Genomic DNA, 17,984 nt, shown 5'->3' on the forward strand with positions numbered 1-17,984 from the left:
TGAAAACACTTATGAAAGCCCATGCCAGCAGAGCCCTGCCCACACACATGCGTGCCAAGGGCACTTACGTTCAGCCAGGGGCTCTCAGCAGCAGGACGGTGAAGTTTTCCTGTTTGCGGAGGCTTTGCTGCTGCCTGCCTCTGCCAGACACTGCAGGATGAACAGGATCCTTTTGTTTCTGCTGCGTTGCCTTTGAGGCACAAAGGAGCGAGCTCTTTGGCTCAGCTGCGCACCAGGCCTGGGAGAGGACTTCTCCTCCCTAGACATGGAAAATTAGCTTTTTTTTTTTTTTCCCCTCCTCTTTTCTCCTCCTTCATTTCCACATCCCCCCCAGGCATCCCCCAGCTCTCCCACCCAGCCTTGCTGCCATCAGCATCTACAGAGTGAGCCTGCGGCCACCACCTCTGCTGTCGGCAACCCACTGGACTGTGAGTGGTAAGGGAGGCTGGGACTCATCATCACCAAACAGCCAGCAAGGACAGTATGAAGAAGGGAAAAAAAAGGCTTTTTCCCCCAAATCTGAGAAAATATAAGAACAGCTCCTCCAAAGGCATTGCCCGCTGTGCTCAGCTCCAGGCATCACCAGAGCCTTCATGGGACCCCGCAAGCCTCCTCTGCTGTCCCAGAGCCACTCTCATAGTGCGGTAGCCAAGGCCTGTCCCCCATCATCACCCTCCAGCTGGGCTGCAGGTGCCAGCCTGGAAAGGAGCAGGCAAGAGCGTTGCACCTGCAAAACCTGAGGTCAGAGAAATGCCCTGAGTCCAGCACCAACAGCTTTGCAAAACACATCTCCCTGTCCTGCACGTGACTGGGACCACTGGACACCCCAGCTCTGGTCCCACCATGTGTCCTCTTTAATATAGTCTCAGCTGGAGGTGGGGGGCGAAATTGGGAGCTGCAGACCCTGCCTGATATGGGGTGAAGGTCCCACAGCGCTGGCAGCTCCCTCCCAAATTTCACGTCGCCGAGGCAGGAGGAATTTCACAACATGGATGTCTCAAAGGTCACATCCCTACACTTCCCTCTTACCTGATGGATACTCCCATTAACCCCCACAGCTTTCATTGCTTTATGATGACAACAACCAGATGCAGCTTTCCAAATACTGCCACGTGGCCACCTCCTACCTGCTTGCCATCACCCCTAGCACTTTTACCCGGCGTCCCCATACCCATCGTCACTGCATCGTGGGCTCAGTCTCCCAACGGCACCAGACAAATTGCCCATTCAAAGAAAAGCAGGCAGGAGCGCAGGGTTTTCTGGTTCAGTTCCAAAGCATGTACTGCATTTTGATCTCCTAGGAAATTAATTCAGTTCAGAGCAGGCTACCTATCTGTAAATATTAGTAAGGTATTTTCTTATCAGAGAAAAGTCACAGGGCTTTTCTTTTCCCTAGCAACACCTCTGCAAGATTACTTTCGCTATGGCTTTCATCAATTCATGATTTAAAAAAAAAAAAAAAAAAAAAAAAAGAGTTTTATTTCTAAAGCTTTTCCTTAAGGTGTTTTCTTCAATAAACTCAAAACCCCACACTGCAACAATAAGCAAACTCCATGTAGGCAGCACAGCAGCAACAGCTCAGCCAGTATCAAGTGCACACGCAAGGGAAATCAAGCGGAATAAATAGCCGGGCGACGCCGAAGTGGAGCTGCAGTACTGCAGGACAGGATCACCATGTCCCAGGGAAAGCGGTGACACCACAGCCCAGCCGTGCATAACTTCAAAAGATCTCGCACCAGTGAAGAACAAACCACAGTGAAGAACAAACCGTGCCCGGGCCGTTAGGTACTCAACCCGTTTACAGGCAAGATAAGCTGCAAAGGATTCGTGCCACTCACAATTTGTGTGCACACAAACACCAGGTTTGCCCAAAAGCTGCACAGACTCTTAATGCAAACTCCGAACGGTTGACTCAACACTTTGCAATTTCAAAAGTATGTGAAGTTGGCCAAACCTTATAGCAGGGCGCGACTGAGCTAATGCAAAGCTTTGTGCTATTCCTCCACCAAATAGAACCTTAATCAGCCACGGGGCCGACTTGATGTAAACAGTGGGGAGTCTGAGGCTGCATTAGATACTAATACTAGACCTCAGCTCCTGCCTGGGAGATGCCCACCAGAGACCACGCAGGACCTGGCAAAGCTGCTTGGCAGCCTCCACCACCCAGTCGTCGCTCACCATCTGCCGCGCGAGCTCCTAAGGCAGAGCCCGCTGGCAGCCTGCAGATGGACACACGGCCCCGACCCCTCCTGCGCAGCATCCCCACCGCTCCAGCGAAAGCTCCCACAGCACACCAGCATCCCTAAGGAAAAGGAGCACAACGCCATTAGCATCCCTGCTGTTAGACACACCAAATATCCCTTTTAAGCCCAGTTTCCTTGGTAAACTAAGTGCTGATCACGTTGCTGGCCATCCTTCCTCTCCCCAGGAATGCACTAGCAAACTTTATTTAAGCCTGAACCAAGGTCGAAGCCTAAGGGGTGGTTTGGTTCCTACCAGCTTGGGTTGAAATTCTGCAGAAGAGGGAGTCGGAGCAACACAGGCAGCCTGGGGTGGCAGCAAGCTGCCCATCACCTGCTCCACCCCAGCCATATTCTGTGCCATAGCTGTCCCGAGCAGTCACGGGGGAGGAGGAGTTCTTACAGTGGTGGGACAGGGATGAGCCGAAGGAAAATGAAGCCTTGAGAGGGCATAATCCCCACGCTGCTGCTCCCGGAGCAGCTGATTTTAGAAAGCCGAGCGCTAGTGCACCACATTTCCAGACTCACCCACACATTTTTGGAGCCCACCCTGTGCTGCGCAGAACAGAGCTTTTTCCAAGAAAAGCCCTTCCCAAAGCAGCTCCTCCATCTCAGCACCATCCTCCTCCTCCTCCTCATTCTCCTCTTCCTCTGAGGCAGCTGCCAGCGAGGCAGGGAATACGGCAACTGCAGAAGTCACCATGAAGCTTGTCTGTGGCTGATGCTTTAGAGTTATAAATTGCAGCTGTCCCATGGCAAGGTATCAAATGTGTCACACACAAGATGCCACGTTCGCACCATTATCCCCATCGCAGTCCTCCCCATCGCCATCTGTTTGGAGCTGGGCCCCCTCGACAGGTGGCTGGTGGGACGGCAAGAGGAACCGTCAGCTTTTTAGAGGATCTTGTAGCACGGGATACACCGACTTTCTCCCAAATATCCTGCCGCCTGCTCAGCAACAGTCCCACAAGGAGATTCCCACTCACGAAGCCAGGCAAAGACGTTGTCACGACAAACTGAAGATGAGCTCTTTGTTCCCCCACGCTTTCACAGCAGCTTAATGGGCTTTGTGGGAGGTTTGCAGCATGGACCACCTTGTCCCACAGCAGGACCCACCTGGGGATGCGGCCACAGGTCCTACCTGGCCTGCCCGATCCAAGCAAAGCCCCACCAGGAATATAGGTAGCTTCAGGACAGTTATTTGAGCTCGTGCAAACGCATTCCTGTAGCAGCTTTTTGTTTTTTTAACCTTTAGCCTGTGGTTTGTTTGCACTGTGCTCAAAGTGAGCCTGAGGAAGGGCAGATGTCAGCAAAACCTGAAATAACCACATACCTCTGCACCCTCCTCATCTGCTTTTTCTGGAGACCACGTGGCCTCCAGGACTGAGGCTTATCTGAAGTTTGGAAAACATTCCCTAAGCCCACCAGCATCACAGGGTACAACGCCACATGCTGGAGCCTGGTGACCCTGGGGAGGGAATTAAGGGTGAAGAGATGCTCCTGGTCACAGCTGCACAAGCACCCACCTCTGCTCCTTGTACCCCAGCCTTGCTGGAGCACCACCATCCTCCACCACCCACCCAACCACGGTCTTCAAGAGGCAAACCAGCCAGGACTGCTGTCAAGGACCCCCAGAGATGAGATTTCCAGCCTTCCTGCCCCTCTCCAGCCTTTCCCAGACTTACCGCTTGGTCCTGGTGTTGTCCCAAGTTCAGAGCCAGTTCCATCTCCATGCACACACCCCCCAGGCTCAGCATCTCTCTATATGGTCCCTTTTAACGCATCCTTTGCTCTTCTTTAGGGGTTGCCCTGCCCAGTTTATCATCTTTTTTTCCAAAACTAGTTCTGCTTTCTAAAAGCACATGGGAAGGAGGTTTCAGACTTTCCACTGAAACGGGCTTTTTCCTCTGCCTGTGCTTCCCTAGAACTGTAATTCAAACAACTTTAATTGTACATTATTTTCTTTCTGAATTGCCCCTAGGGATAATTTATCTTCTTTTAGTGTAGCTGTAGGGAGTACAATCTTATCTTTCAGCTCCAGCAATGCTGACAATTTCCTATCTTCTGATGCCTTCTGCTCTTTACTATGTTGGGGCTTTGTTATACAGTTGATTAAAGCAAAATTGCTTTTTGCTGCAATTTTACTGCAATCTAAGCCAGAAATGCCCAAAGAATCATAGTCATCTTTCACAATGCTCATCTGTTCGCTGCTATAAACGTCCTCCCTGCTCAGTCTGGAGCGTCTCTAATTCTATACCAGCCATAACGTTCGCCATCAATTAAACCTCCCCTATTGACACTCCTCGGAGCTTTTGTAGGTGAGATCCTGCAAACACTCAGCTGAGCCCATGGTCACTCACTGCTCTCCCTCATTGTTCATTTCCTCCTAGAGATAAGAAGTTCTTCTGCTCAGAAATTGCTTTTCTTTTTGCTTTGCCCAAGCCCTCTCCACCACAGCTTCCTCAGTAACTTTTGTTTCTCAAAGGTGCAAAAAAGTCTGAAGCGCAGACATTATCACCAATGTAGATGAGAAACTCCTAATTCTCCCGATTTAGCTCATTTCCAGGCCTTAGCAATGCATGGCACTCACTGACCAACACAGCCCCAGCCCCGAACTCAGTTCTTGGGGGTTATAAAATACTTTTTGGGTACCCTAGGTGATTCAGGGAACCTTGGCTATCCTCAGTCACCTGGGAGAAGGCTTCTGGATCTGGATAGTGAATCCCCAGCAGCGTGGCCAGCAGGGTAAGGGGGGGGATTCTGCCCCTCTGCTCCACTCTGGGGAGACCCCCCTGCAGTGCTGCCTCCAGCTCTGGGGCCACTAGCATCAGAAGGACAGGGACCTGTTGGAGTGTGTCCAGAGAAGGCCACATAGATGCTGCGAGGGCTGGAGCCCCTCTGCTGTGAGGACAGGCTGGGAGAGTTGGGGTTATTCAGCCTGGAGAAGAGAAGGCTCCGGGGAGACCTTATAGCAGCCTTCAAGTATGTAAAGGGGGCCTACAAGAAAGATGGGGAAGGCCTCCAGCAATAGGACAAGGGGTAATGGCTTCAAACTGGAAAAGAGGAGATTTAGATTAGATAGCAGGAAGAAATTTTTCACAGTGAGGGTGGTAAGACACTGGCACAGGGAAGCTGTGGCTGCCCCATGCTTGGAGGTGCTCAAGGCCAGGCTTGACGGGGCTTTGAGCAGTCTGGTCTAGCGGGAGATGTCCCTGCCCCGGGCAGGGGGGTTGGAACGAGATGATCTTTAAAGTCCCTTCCAACTCTAACCATTCTATGATCATACCCAACTTTCTGGAAGGTTTTCAGCTGTCCTAGGCTCCATCCCTCCTCTTCCAGCTCCTAAGGAGGGGCAGCCAAATGCATCATGAAAACGGCCCTTTTCATTGCCCTGACGATCCCTTGGAATCCGACTGGGTGAGCCCATCAAGCCCAAGCTTGCTGCAATGGAGAGCCCAAGCTCCCACCTGCAGGGGAAGCGTTATGTCAGGGGGCACAGCTTGCAGACCAAGAGGCACTGCACCAGGGCAGGATGCTAGGAAGACCCTACCTGCTAAGCAGTAACACAAAAAACACCATTTCAGCCACCAGCACGTTACTCCTCACTGCTCAGGCAAAAAGTCAAGTCCAAGGAGTTGCTCCTGTTTCAGACACGGGGTTTGAGGCTACTGACAGCCCCCCAGACCCCACACCAAGGGATGGCCATACAGATGAAAAGCTGGGTTTTGAACAAAACCAGACCCACTGCCTTTCCCAAGTGCCAGTGAGGAAGGGGAGTAGGATTGAACTAAGAGACAAAGGTGACCAGAGCACAGGCAGGGACCTCACCAACAGGGAGCATCCTGCAGGACCCAGGGAAGATGCCTGTGTTGGGGGGATCCAACCAGGAGCAGCAAGACAGGGCTACCTACAACAGATATTGAGAGCCCACCCCAGAAGGGCCAGCCTGGGAGCCCACGCTAGGACAGACTCACCCACACTCCAGCTCAGACCAAGAGCAACTACCTGGCTCTGAGCTTCTATGGAGCAACGGGCAGAGGGTGCATGGGCGGGGGTCCCAGGTGAAGCTGCTCAAGGTCATTAAAGTCTATTAATGCCTGCATGACCAGACCAAATTCTTTCTCATGACTGGCATTTATTTTAGGTGTCGCACTCTCAAGGGAGAAGGGAGCCTCAGGTTTCATCAAATCACTTTTATTAAACTATTGCATCATTGGCTAAAATAAATGTGTCCCAGGCCAGCACAGACAGCCCCACCTCAGGAAGCCTGACCAGTGAAAGCCAAGAGACCTGTTAAGGCGAGAAACCCATGTCTAATCCGACCTGCATCGTACAGGATTAGGAAAATAGGTTGAGCTGAGCTAATTGTATCATTTACCATACTGTAAAGGCCGGTTAATACCTTTAATTTTGATTTAGCTATTAAAGGCTGACCTGTAGGGGATGCTGAAAATAAATGTCACGTATGATTTGACAACCAGCATGCGCAACGCGTCCCCCACTGCCCACCATCACGAGCAATTTGAGCTGCCACAGGCTGTTGTTTGTCAGCTCAGTAATGAACTCCTGTTCCCTCTGTTGTTCCCCCCAATGATCCAAGCCTGATTGTCTTCATTTCATTTTAATCATCAGCGTTTAGTCAAATGTATTGGCGTTTCTGCCTGGCTGGCTGCGCGTGGCTGGGACCCAGGGGGAGGCAGCGGGAGGACTGCGGTCGATGTGAAGCCATGATAGCACGGCTGTCATCGACATTCAGGTCACTGGGCTGCTCCAGCCCCTCTAAAAGCAGGCTTGAGCACCCCCTTAGTGATGCCCGTATGTGGGTGCTCCTTTAGGAAGAGCCGTACATCATGGGGGAGCTGGGATCGGGAACCATGAGGCCAGGAGGGAAGAGCAGAGAGCCAAATGGCATGGCCAAATACAGACCTAACAAGGAGGTGACTGAGGTGTCCTTTGATGCAAAACCCAGTATGGGTATGGGACAAGCTCTTCTACCTCTTGAGCAACCTATGCCTGTAGGCTCGGTGACAAGTCCTGCGGCCACTAACGGCCCTGAGCAGCCCCACCTGGGACTCACACCTGCCCATGGGCTTGGGAGCCCATTAAAGCTCAGCCCAGCGCCCTCAGCCCTTGTTTGAGCTGTGCCCCTGGGGTGCTGGTGTCTAGTTCAGCCCCAGCTGCATTTGTGTCTAAACTATGGCCCCTGTTAATCTGAACCCTGATCCAGAGTGATTTCCCATCTTGAACTTGGGTCTGTTTTGTCACCTTGGACCTGCCTGGGGGTCACCTGGCTGCGTCTGAGCCTGGCTGCCCTCATCAGGATTGATCCTGACTTGTGGATTGATTTGTCATCTTGATGTCAAGCCTACCTCATTGCTGTGAACATCCCTGATGACTGGACTCTTGGCTGACCCTGGCTGCCTCCTGCTCTCCTTACTCAGGTACCTTGGGGCTGGTCCTTCCCTACCAGCCATGGTGTTCCCATCCCTTAGGGAGTGGTGCCCTTGCTGCCCCCTCCTTGCTGTGGGCACCCCTTGACCAAAGCCAAGCCTGGTCCTCAGGCTAACAAAATGTGATGGGAATAGCCTCAGTGATAAAGTGCCCCAGGCCACCCCACACAGGAGGCAGAAATGTCCCTGCATGCAATCAAAAGAGCCCATTTCCCTGCTCTTCTTCCTCTTCAAGGAGATGAAGCTAAATCCTGGCTGCAGGCATCGCCCAGCCTGCCTTGTGCTCACCCTTAGCAAGCCCTGTGCTAATCCATGGGTGCCACCTGCCGTCTACTTCTGAGGGCATCACCCACATCTTCACCTTTGCATCATGCAAATTGCTCCAGACATTCAGGTTTTCCCCTGTGCCTTCTCAGAGCTCTTGCTGGGATGCCACAGCCTGCAAGAGTAAGTTGGGATGCAAGCGTAGCTGTTCCCATGCATCCTGCCTGTGGCTGGATGGAGCTGCTCCAAATGACAGCAGGAGGATAATGTGATCCCTTTCCTCAGGATAACGAGGTCAGGGAATAGCTCTTGTATATCTGTAGCTGGAAACTAAGCTATTGGACCTGGTTCCCTAAAAAATTGGGTGGAGAAAAACATTACTGCACGGCTGAGCTGGATGAAAAATCTGCAACTGAGAGAAATAACTTTGGGGTTGGGTCAGAGAGAGGAAAAAAACAATTTCTTTTTGTCCTTCTTGCTCCTTTCCTGCAGAAAATAAGGTTAGACAAACCTCAGATTTTTGTCATAACAAAGATAAAATCAAATATGCCAATATTTCTCATTGGACTCTTTGTTTACATTACAAATCATCCTGACCAAAAATTACCCTTTCTGTCACAATGATTGTTTTGCGTGAAAAGACATTTCTTTCCAGAAAAAAAAAAATCAGTTAAAACATTTTGACCACTTCTGACAGGAACATTTGAACACGTAGGAGGATGGGAGATTGCTCAAAATAACCAAACTGCCATTACCCAGTGGGGTTGAGATGCGTAAAGCCAGTTTTCTGCAAAATAAGAAAGCACATCTATATTCTCTTCTCATTACTACCCTGGGGTCTTTCTTCCATCCCTCCCCACCCCCCCGCCTTTTTGGTTTGTTTTTTTTTTTCCCAGAAAACCTATTTCTCTATTATTTTTAGAAGCTTTTCTTTTGCCTCTCATTCCTCGGAGCACTACTTTTTCAGTTCAACCTTTCTCCGACTACTTAGGATGAAAGCTTGTAAGGAGTCCCCTGTAAGAGAAGCCGGGGAGGCTTTCTGGTGACTCACTGGGATGGGTGTCACCTCCATTCTGTTAGCTGATTAGGTTAATGGTGTTCCCCACCTGCCATTATGCCTTTGGAGAGATTAATAGACATTAATCATATGTATAACTGGAAGGCCAGAGCTGACTCTTGGGATGCCTTCCCTCCCGCTCGCCGCAGATCTCTGAACAGCAAGTAACGACCACCGAGGGCCAGCAGCCGGCGTTTGAGTCTGGTTGGCCTTGTATAACGTATATAAATGCACCCATGGACTGCACTGTGCTTGCTCACTCAGCGCTCCCCGGCACGTACAGAACACAGAGCGTCACCTTCATCATGCACTTCATGCAGTCTCACGACACCAAGGCATCCTGGTTTGCCAGGATGCCGTATGCGTGTGGCTGTCGCCCTCGAAGTATTAACTGATGTTATTTATTCAGCGTTTCTCAGCCCTGAGAACAGCTGCAATAGCCAAGTTTCACTGCTAGACGTCAGCGAGTGTTTCGTGCTCTACCCTACATTCTCAACTTGCCAATAATAGATTCAAAAGAAGGCGACTGCAAGGAAGACTTCTAGAGGCAATGCTTCCTTCAAGTGCCAAAGCGTATCAATAAACACATTGAAATAACAGGGATCTCTTAAACACTTCCAGTTGCAAGAAGACAGGCTCAAAGATTATACAGGGGGAAAAAAAAGGATGATGCCTCTTTGCTGTTCTGCAATGTGAGAATTGAAACTCTTTCCTGAATTTGCTGCTGCTGTTTTGTTGTTTTTTGTTTTTTAAATTTCTCTGCTTATTTCAAATCCAAGATTTTCTGTCCTGCTTTTGATGAAGTCCCAGTGAATAATCAGAGAATAATCAGAACTGAGATATCCCACATGAAAAGAAGTTGGGTCTCGATTGAAGGAAAAATGAGTTACAAATGATTGAAGGGAAGATTTTGAGTTACTGTATTTGGAAACTTTGACACGTCTGAGTCGCTGCTGCCACTCAGGAGGTCAGGAATCTCCCTACCCACGCAAGATTCTTACAATCTGCCTTTGTACAAAACCTCTTTCCTCACTGTCGAGCCACTGTGTTGAATCCAGTGCTGGCAAATCCTATTTTTCTCCACAACTCCACTGTAAGAGCAACCTGTTGTAAAAGGATATACTCCTGCATGGTAGAACAGCAGGCTTTTACTCTAAACTAGCCGTGGCTGGATACATGAGTATGTCAGGAATAGATTCTCCTATAAATACTAGGGACCTGTAGGAACCCTGTTTTTTGTGTCCCCCAAAAGACTCTTGAAGGCAACAGCAAGCTTCGGATGAGGTCCATCAGCACAGCCCTCTTCTGGTCATGGCCATCTTCTGCTCTTCTTGTGTTGTATGTTCACAGCACCTCTGTGTCAACCACAAATCCACCGGCCAGCTCAGTCTGCACAGCACCTTCGGTAACCATCTCTGATGAGTCTTCGAGGGAAACCTCAGCAGCCATGGCTCCGTGCTCGGGCAGAGCAAAGCTCCCAGTGAGCCTGCATATCGGGGTGAAACCAGTGGTAAGCAGGGCAGCGTGTCCCAGGGTTGTCCCCAGGATGGAGTCAGAGGAATGCGAACGTGACGGGGGAGTTATGCAATTGTGGGGAGAAGATCTAGCAAAACAACAGTGTGCTGAGCTGGTTACGGAGGAATAAAAAAAAAAAAAAAGCCTTCTGCTAACTTCGGCCCAGGCCTCTGGCAGCATGAGTCACTGTGAGCTGCCATGGTTACGAAACAAGTATTACTGTGCAGATACAAACCATGCTCAGAGGCAAGTACATCGCTAACTAGTTCCAAACTTGGAAAACAGTTGAGTGTAGGTAAGGCCTAATACCGAGTGGGTGTTTGCAAAGAGGAGAGTGATAGCAAAATCCTCTGGAGCGAACATTCAGCAGGCAAAACAGCATGCAAAAGGCAGAAAGAAGGACACCACCGCGTGAAACCTTGATTTCTGGATCTTTTTGCCTATTCCTTCTGTTTCACAAGTGCTACTGTCAGAATTGTTCCACAGAGAAGGGGAAAAAGAGGATGTTTCTACACCATGGCAGAAAAACAAATAGTAGTGTCACAGATGATTCAGCTGGCATGAACAGTGAGTCATGGAAATGCACCATGGAAATTCTCCAGCGCAGGATGCATGGCACAGTGGAATATCTGACGCACATCAAATCTAGTACCACGGCATCCTTGGAGAGCAAGGGGCAGCCAGGATTACATACAGCACTAGCACATGCCCAAACATTTCTCACATGTCACTTCAGTCCTGTGAAGCAGCAGTCATTAAGCTCACGATGATCATTATCCAAGTCCTGAAGCGCTCAAGCAGCTATTTCTTACTCTTGTATCTCCCCGGTTTGGGTGTGCTCCCCATTAGAGCACACCATTAGAACAAGCAGCTTACGTTCAGCAGCAGGCTCCAGCCGTTTGTGTCGTCCTGTGAGAGAGGGCAGCCAGAAACCCGGCTTAAATATCTACATCAGGTTTACCATCAGCTGGGGTCACCAGTGCAGCATGAAGGACTGACCCGGTATCTGCATTTTGCAGGCAGGGAAATAAAGAGAAAACCTGCCCAAAGCTCATCAGTAGCAGTTTTTCATGATGTTTGGCAGGTCCAGTGAACTGGGAGTGAGCTTTTCTGCTTCCTGCCCCCAACTCCAGCACTAACCTGGGGCAAACACCTTCGCTTCTTGAGGCCTTGGTTTCCTACTCGTGCAAAAAGGACAGGACTCTTGAAAAAGCACATTAACTATTTTATTTTTTTTTTATATATAAAGGAGTAGCGGTGATTGATAAAATGGTGTTTTAAATAATTTTGGTCTTCCATGGTGCATGGAACTAAAGCTGAGCACTTTGAGATGGATTTTGCATTCCTCCTTCACCCCCCCCAGCCCCTGCAGAATGGCACATAGAACTCCTAAATTACCCTTTTGAGTAAGACTGGAGCAAAACTACTGGCTCTTGGCCTGCCTTCCCCTCTATCTGCCAGTATTTTATGCCCACTGAGGCGCATGGCATTCCTCAGACTGCATCTCTCTGGGCAGCAGGAGGGACTCCGCCATGCCGCCCACAGAGCCTCTGAGGGGACCAGACCCTCAGGTGGGACCCCCATCCTGCCTGCAGGGCCCCTAAAGGGACCACAGCCTCAGGTGGGACCCCCATCCCATCTGCAGGGCCTCTGAGGGGACCAGAGCCTCAAGCAGGGCCCCCATCCCACCAGCAGCATCCAGGGGGACCCCCATCCCATCTGCAAAGACTCTGAGGGGACCAGAGCCTCAGGTAGGGCCCCCATCCCACCAGCAGCATCCAGGGGACCCCCGTCCCATCTGCAGAGACTCTGAGGGGACCAGAGCCTCAGGTAGGGCCCCCATCCCGTCCTCAGCATCCAGGATCAGGAGTGAGCCCCCATCCCACCCACAGGGCCTCTGAGGGGACCAAAGCTTCACGTGGGGCCCCATCCCGCCTCCAGGGCTTCTGAGGGCTCGACAGCCTGAGGCGGGGCCCCCATCCCGCCAACAGAGCCCCTGAGCGGACCACAGCCCCTCAGGTGGGACACCCACCCTGCCCACAGCATCTCTGAGAAGACGGCACCCTCAGGCAGGTCCCCCATCCAGCCCGCGGGGCCTCTGAGGGGACCGGGGCCTCAGGCGGGGCCCTCAGCGCTGGTGCGAGGCCGGGGCAGTCCCTCCGCCGGCGCGGAACCCCGGTGCCTCAGAACGGGGAAGAACAGCAGCAACATGGCGCCTGAAGGGAGGGGGTGGTGGGGTGTGTGTCACGTGTCACGCCCCCCGCCCCTCCCGCTGCCGCCCGCCCTCCCGCCCCCGTCAAATCTCGCGAGAGGCGGCAGCGGCGTCGCGAGAGCGGGCGCTGCGGTAGGAGGTCGGCGGAGAAGGACGGAGCCGGAGCCGCTTCGCTCCCGCCGCCGCCCGCCTCACCCCCTCCCCTCCCCGGCCCCGCCGCCCCCTTCCTGCTCCTTCCCCGGCTGCGGTGAGGAGGATGCCGCGCTCTGGGCCGCTCCCCGCCGCCCTCTCCCTGCTGCTGGTGACCGCCGCGCTCCTGCCCGGACCTGCCGCGGCGCAGAACGGTGAGGGCGGCGGCGGGGGGGGGGTGCGTTGCTATGGGGGCGGCTGGTTGCTAAGGCGGGGGACGAGGGGCAGATGAGGGGGGCTCCGCGGCCACCCCCCGAGCCCGGAGGTGGGGGGGCTGAGTCGGGTTTTGAGGGGGGGAACCTGTGTTTTCGGGTCCCTCGGGGAAGGTGGGGGGAGCTGGCAGGGCCGCGCCGCGGCTGTTCCGCCCCCCCACCCCCCGGCTTCTCCTGAGGCGTCTCGTGCTGCCGGTAAAATGGAACATCTCCTCCCGCCTACTAAACCTGCATCTGCCGGGGCTGCCTTAAATCATTTATAATGCGATAAAAACCGTAGTTCCTTAGCAACTGAAGAGGTCCTCTGATAGGAGCGTAAAAGAAGAAGGAAAAAAAAAGGAAAAAAAAAAGAAAAAAAAAAACTCTTCTCTCTTCCTTATAGGATAGCATGAGCTAAATGTAGCGCGGCGTGCCGCCTCCCTGATGAGTTTGCAGCCAAGTGCATGGCAATTAGTGGCAGAAGGACGTGGGGCCCAGAGTCCAGCCCAGCCCAGGGCGAGCCTCCTGCTCGGAGGAAGGTCCTGCAGCGCTTCTCAACGTGCAGGTCTTGTCCTGACACTCGAAGGCCACAGCAAGCTGTGGAGGCAGGTTTTATCTGCCCCAGAAGCTCCTGAGTGCAGTCCTTGGAGTGGCTTTTTATGCAGCATCATCATAGAATGGTTTGGGTTGGGAGGGACCTTGATGATCATCTCATTCCAAGCCCCCTGCCATGGACAGGGACACCTCCCACTAGACCAGGTTGGTTAAAGCCCCGTCCAGGCTGGCCTTGATCACCTCCAGGGATGGGGCAGCCACAGCCTCCAGTCATGGTGAAGCTAATGTCAGGGATGCTTTGGCGTGCAAATGCTGTGGAGGGCAGGGATCTTGGCTCACCAGAGCCTCCGGTCTATGTGCATTGGGAAAATTTACCTAGAAGGAAGGGATACCTTACTCATCATAGAATCACAGAATGGTTTGGGTTGGAAGGGACCTTAAAGATCATCTAGTTCCAACCCCCTGCCATGAGCAGGGACACCTTCCACTAGACCAGGTTGCTCAAAGCCCTGTCCAACCTGGCCTTGAATACCTCCAAGGAATATATGTATGCACACATCAATCCCACAAAAGTTTCATTGTTTCATCCTTCTTTCTCCTTCCTTTCTGCTCTGCAGATATTGGCCGTAGTGTTTTCCTTCCATTGAGGTAAATTTTGCCTTGCTTCAGCTTCGTTGGCTGTTTGCTCTAGAAGAAATGTTGACGCTTTCTGCATATTTGACAATGATAGGAGAGATGTAGATGAAAGAAATAGTCCCAAAGGTTCCAGATCAGAATTATTGCCTTAAGGTGTGCAGATTTTGCAGTCTGTAACCAGAACTGAGCCTTCTGTCTGTTAACCAAACAGGAGAAGCTTTGGCTTCCACACTATGTGAATGAAAACTGTGGGCTTTCTGCAATATGAGGAACTTTTTGTGGAGCTTAGAAGAGTCTGGGCAAATTCCACTGGAGTTCTGTAGGAATTAGGGATCTGACTTCTGTGAGCTCCCAAGAACGTGCTAGTTGGGCGTAGTTGGGGAAAAAGTCTGGTTCTGTGTTGCAGAGGTGCTGTGTGCTTCCTGTGGTAGCTTTTCCATCTGAGCATCATCGTGGCAGGGTTAATCTGCTGGTGCTGTGTTTTCTCCTTGTATTTGGGTGAAGCGAGGTGAGCTGAGCGGTCTTCTGACATGCAAGTTAAATGGGTGGTATGCCTAAAGCTGTTCCTGTGCAGAGTTAGCAGGCAAGGTGTCAAATGCTGGCAGTTGGTATAACAATTCCAAATAGCTGGTAGGCAGTGCAAGTATTTGGTGTATGACAATAGTTATATGTCTGGAAGTCAACAATAAAATAAATTTTTGGGATAGATGGAAGGCTTCAGCCTCCCTGTGTCTTAATGATGACTTCCATTCCTGACATGAAGCTAACCAAGCAGTAGCAGATCTTGGCACGAGGGAAGACTGCAGAGCCCAGGCGTATCCTGAAAACTCATTTATTTTTATTTGGTTAACTGGGGTCATCCAAGCAACTAAATGGTAAGGGAGACTCTGAGTATCTGTGCTGCTGTAGGAGTTTACACAGGTGAGTGAAAACCTACTTGGAAAGGAGTAGAAAACTTTCAAGCCAAGTGAAAGGTGAAGATCCTTCTGAGTAAGGTTCATTGCTGCTGTTGGATTTTTTTTTTTTTTACCACAATTTGAATGTTGTTGTAACAGAGGGGGTAAAAAATTAAAGCTTGTAGGCTTTGCTGCAGAGGAACTGTTGTCTTTCAGCAAATAATGTCCAATGAGACACTACATGAAACAGAACAATTCCTCTTTTGCTTTGGCATTGAAGAATAGGTACAGCCATTTCCTGAATTGTGTATGCTCCTTGTAAGTCATTAAAAAAATGACGTTGTGGTTTGAACAGGCATGTGCAAGTATGTCAGTGGCAACTCCTTTAAAAAAAAAAAAATCCGTATCTAACACACAGGCGTGTGCTTTGAAGGTATACAAAAGGATCCCAATGTGTAAATGCAAGAACCGTGTTATCTATTATTGATGTGAAGCCATCAGTGTAGTGAAAGGTGATAGTCCAAGTGCTGTTGAACGTACAGTAGCACCACGTGAGTTTAGGGTGACAAAGGAATAGTAATGTACATGTTAAAACTGCAGGGCACGTCACCACTCACCTGGCACAGAAGGTGCCCTGTGGAATCCTGAGTGTCTGTGGGAAGCAGCCTATTTTCTGCTTCTGACATGGGATCACTGTTGAATTGCTGGTGATTTTCCCCGAGTTAATGTAATTCAGAATATTTTGAATTGGGACTCACCTATAGATTTAAGCTTGCTAAAACTGGAAGTAGGTTTTTGACACTTGTATGGATTATTTTTAAAGCTCTTGCATAAACACCTAAAGATCACAGAAGAGATTGCATGTCAGAAATTTCACTTTTCCTGAATATTCTTCTGAGAAACTTGTCAGGCTCTTCAAGGCTGCATTTCTGATGCATGCTAGCTCATCACTTGTATCCAGAGCATAGTTTAGATGAAGTGACAGAAAGGAAGGTTAGAAGAGAGATGAGGAAGCATGAGGAGGAACAGCTGGAAAAAGCCAGTCTGTCAAGAAGATCTGTGTTAAACCTGTTGTTTCCAACTAGTATTTGTTGGAAAATCACTTTAGTGCTTCAAAACAGACAGCATCCTCCTTATGGAATGGTGCTTGACTTGTTGCTTGGTGATGAATAACATGCCTTTTCCAGTTGCTGTTTTTTAACCTTTGCAATATCTGTTTCTCCAGCTGCTTGTTTAAAATTGAAGACTTCAGTGTACTAATACTTTCACCTTAAGAGTGTTTGGATTTAAAGGAGCGTGGGTGTATTTTTACGGTTGCCTAAAATCGATGCTTGGACTACCCCCATGAAATCTGCAGTGTCTCTTCAGCACACCAATGTGTGAGTTGACTTGCTAGCAAATTTTCAAGTTCTTCCCTTTTCAGAGCTTTGGTCTGGCAAAGTGCACTTAAACCCAGACTTTATTGCGTCTTGTGTAAAGGAGGGAATTCTTAAACATCATCACATTTTTAAAACTGAAATTTGACTTTATAAAATTGCTTGGGTTATTCAAAGCTAGACATAAGTGGAAATAAAAACAAATTAAATTAGGTGGTACTTGTTTAGCTCTGTTCTCTTCCATCTTCTGTTTGGATGAATAAGAAGGAACTAACTAGCTGGCTAAATATAGAACGTGGGTTTTCTGTTGGCAGAAACCAGTATAGAAATGACTATAAAATCAGGAAAGAGGAGCTTCTTAAAATGAGCTTCTTACTAAAAGAGCAAGTGAAAAACCTTGCTTTTATCCTTATGCTGTTTCTGACTGCTGATTCTTATCCATTTTGCACTGATTGTATTCTGATATGATTTTAACGGTCCCCAGATAAACCTGAGAAAGTTTCATACAGCATTTATGGAGCGCGAGTGTGGGCTGAGCATCGAGGAAAATGTTCGGAGTTCTGTTCTCTTTCCCACCACTGCTATTCTCCTTCCTCCTACAACTCCCGCATGGGAAACTTAAATACAAGCAATATGACTAATGTGTATACACTCGAAAATTGCACCGAATTCTGACAGATCTCAGCTAACAGGTAGAGAGGCAGTAACTGCTCACACTGACATTTCAAACAATAGTTTTAATTATGTCAGGGAAACAGTTCAAAGGGAGAAACTCAGTAGAACTACTTTTCAATGCTGAAACACACTGAGAGTGTTAACTGTTCTTACAACATACTGCTGTATGAAGACAACTACTTGTTAAATTCATGAATGAGGTGCATTCTCTCCTTCATAATGAGCCCTTTCTTTTGCTGTAAGTACTACTTTAGAGGAGGCAATTGTAAAAAATTGCATTGTAAAGGACAATGCTAGCCTGTGAGTCATCCTTGGGTTGTAAAGCCAGAGTGTTCAAACTCTTCTTCAAGTGCTGGAGGTGCTGCAGCTCCCACTGGTAAGATCTTCCATCTTTAACAGTTAGTTAAACAGTTCCTGCTTATCTGTTAGCTGGAAAGTTCTGTAAATCTAACCTAAACCTGTTTTCCTGTCGTTTTAGGCTTTTTGTTCTTTTTATCTATGCATTTTAGAGTGGGAGGAGGGTGTTACCTTCTCATCAGCAATTATTCTGTACTTCTCCATGTTAATAATCATGGTAGTTCTTGGTAAGTTGTATTTTCCTGACTGTTCTGATGCTTTTCTGTGGATTTTCTTCAGTCACGTTTTCTGAAATGTGATGGGTAAAACTGGACATGCTTCCAGTTGGGACCAGACCAAGATTCAGTGGAGTGGAAGGATCACTCGATGTG

The 17,984-nt window shown here is 49.6% G+C and overlaps 1 protein-coding gene across 2 annotated transcripts in view; it reads left to right on the plus strand.

The window, feature by feature from the left end:
- Positions 1 to 12,854: 12,854 nt before the first annotated feature.
- The window catches only part of NPTN (neuroplastin), a 59,049-nt gene continuing 53,919 nt past the window's right edge, over positions 12,855 to 17,984 (plus strand). For both annotated transcript variants that reach the window (XM_063345602.1, XM_063345601.1), the window contains exon 1: positions 12,855 to 13,082. In XM_063345602.1, coding sequence (XP_063201672.1) covers positions 12,995 to 13,082 — 88 coding nt within the window. In that variant the 5' untranslated portion in view covers positions 12,855 to 12,994. The remainder of the gene's footprint in view (positions 13,083 to 17,984) is intronic.

This window comes from Chroicocephalus ridibundus, chromosome 9 (genome assembly GCF_963924245.1).
Source record: "Chroicocephalus ridibundus chromosome 9, bChrRid1.1, whole genome shotgun sequence".
Classification (NCBI taxonomy): domain Eukaryota; kingdom Metazoa; phylum Chordata; class Aves; order Charadriiformes; family Laridae; genus Chroicocephalus; species Chroicocephalus ridibundus.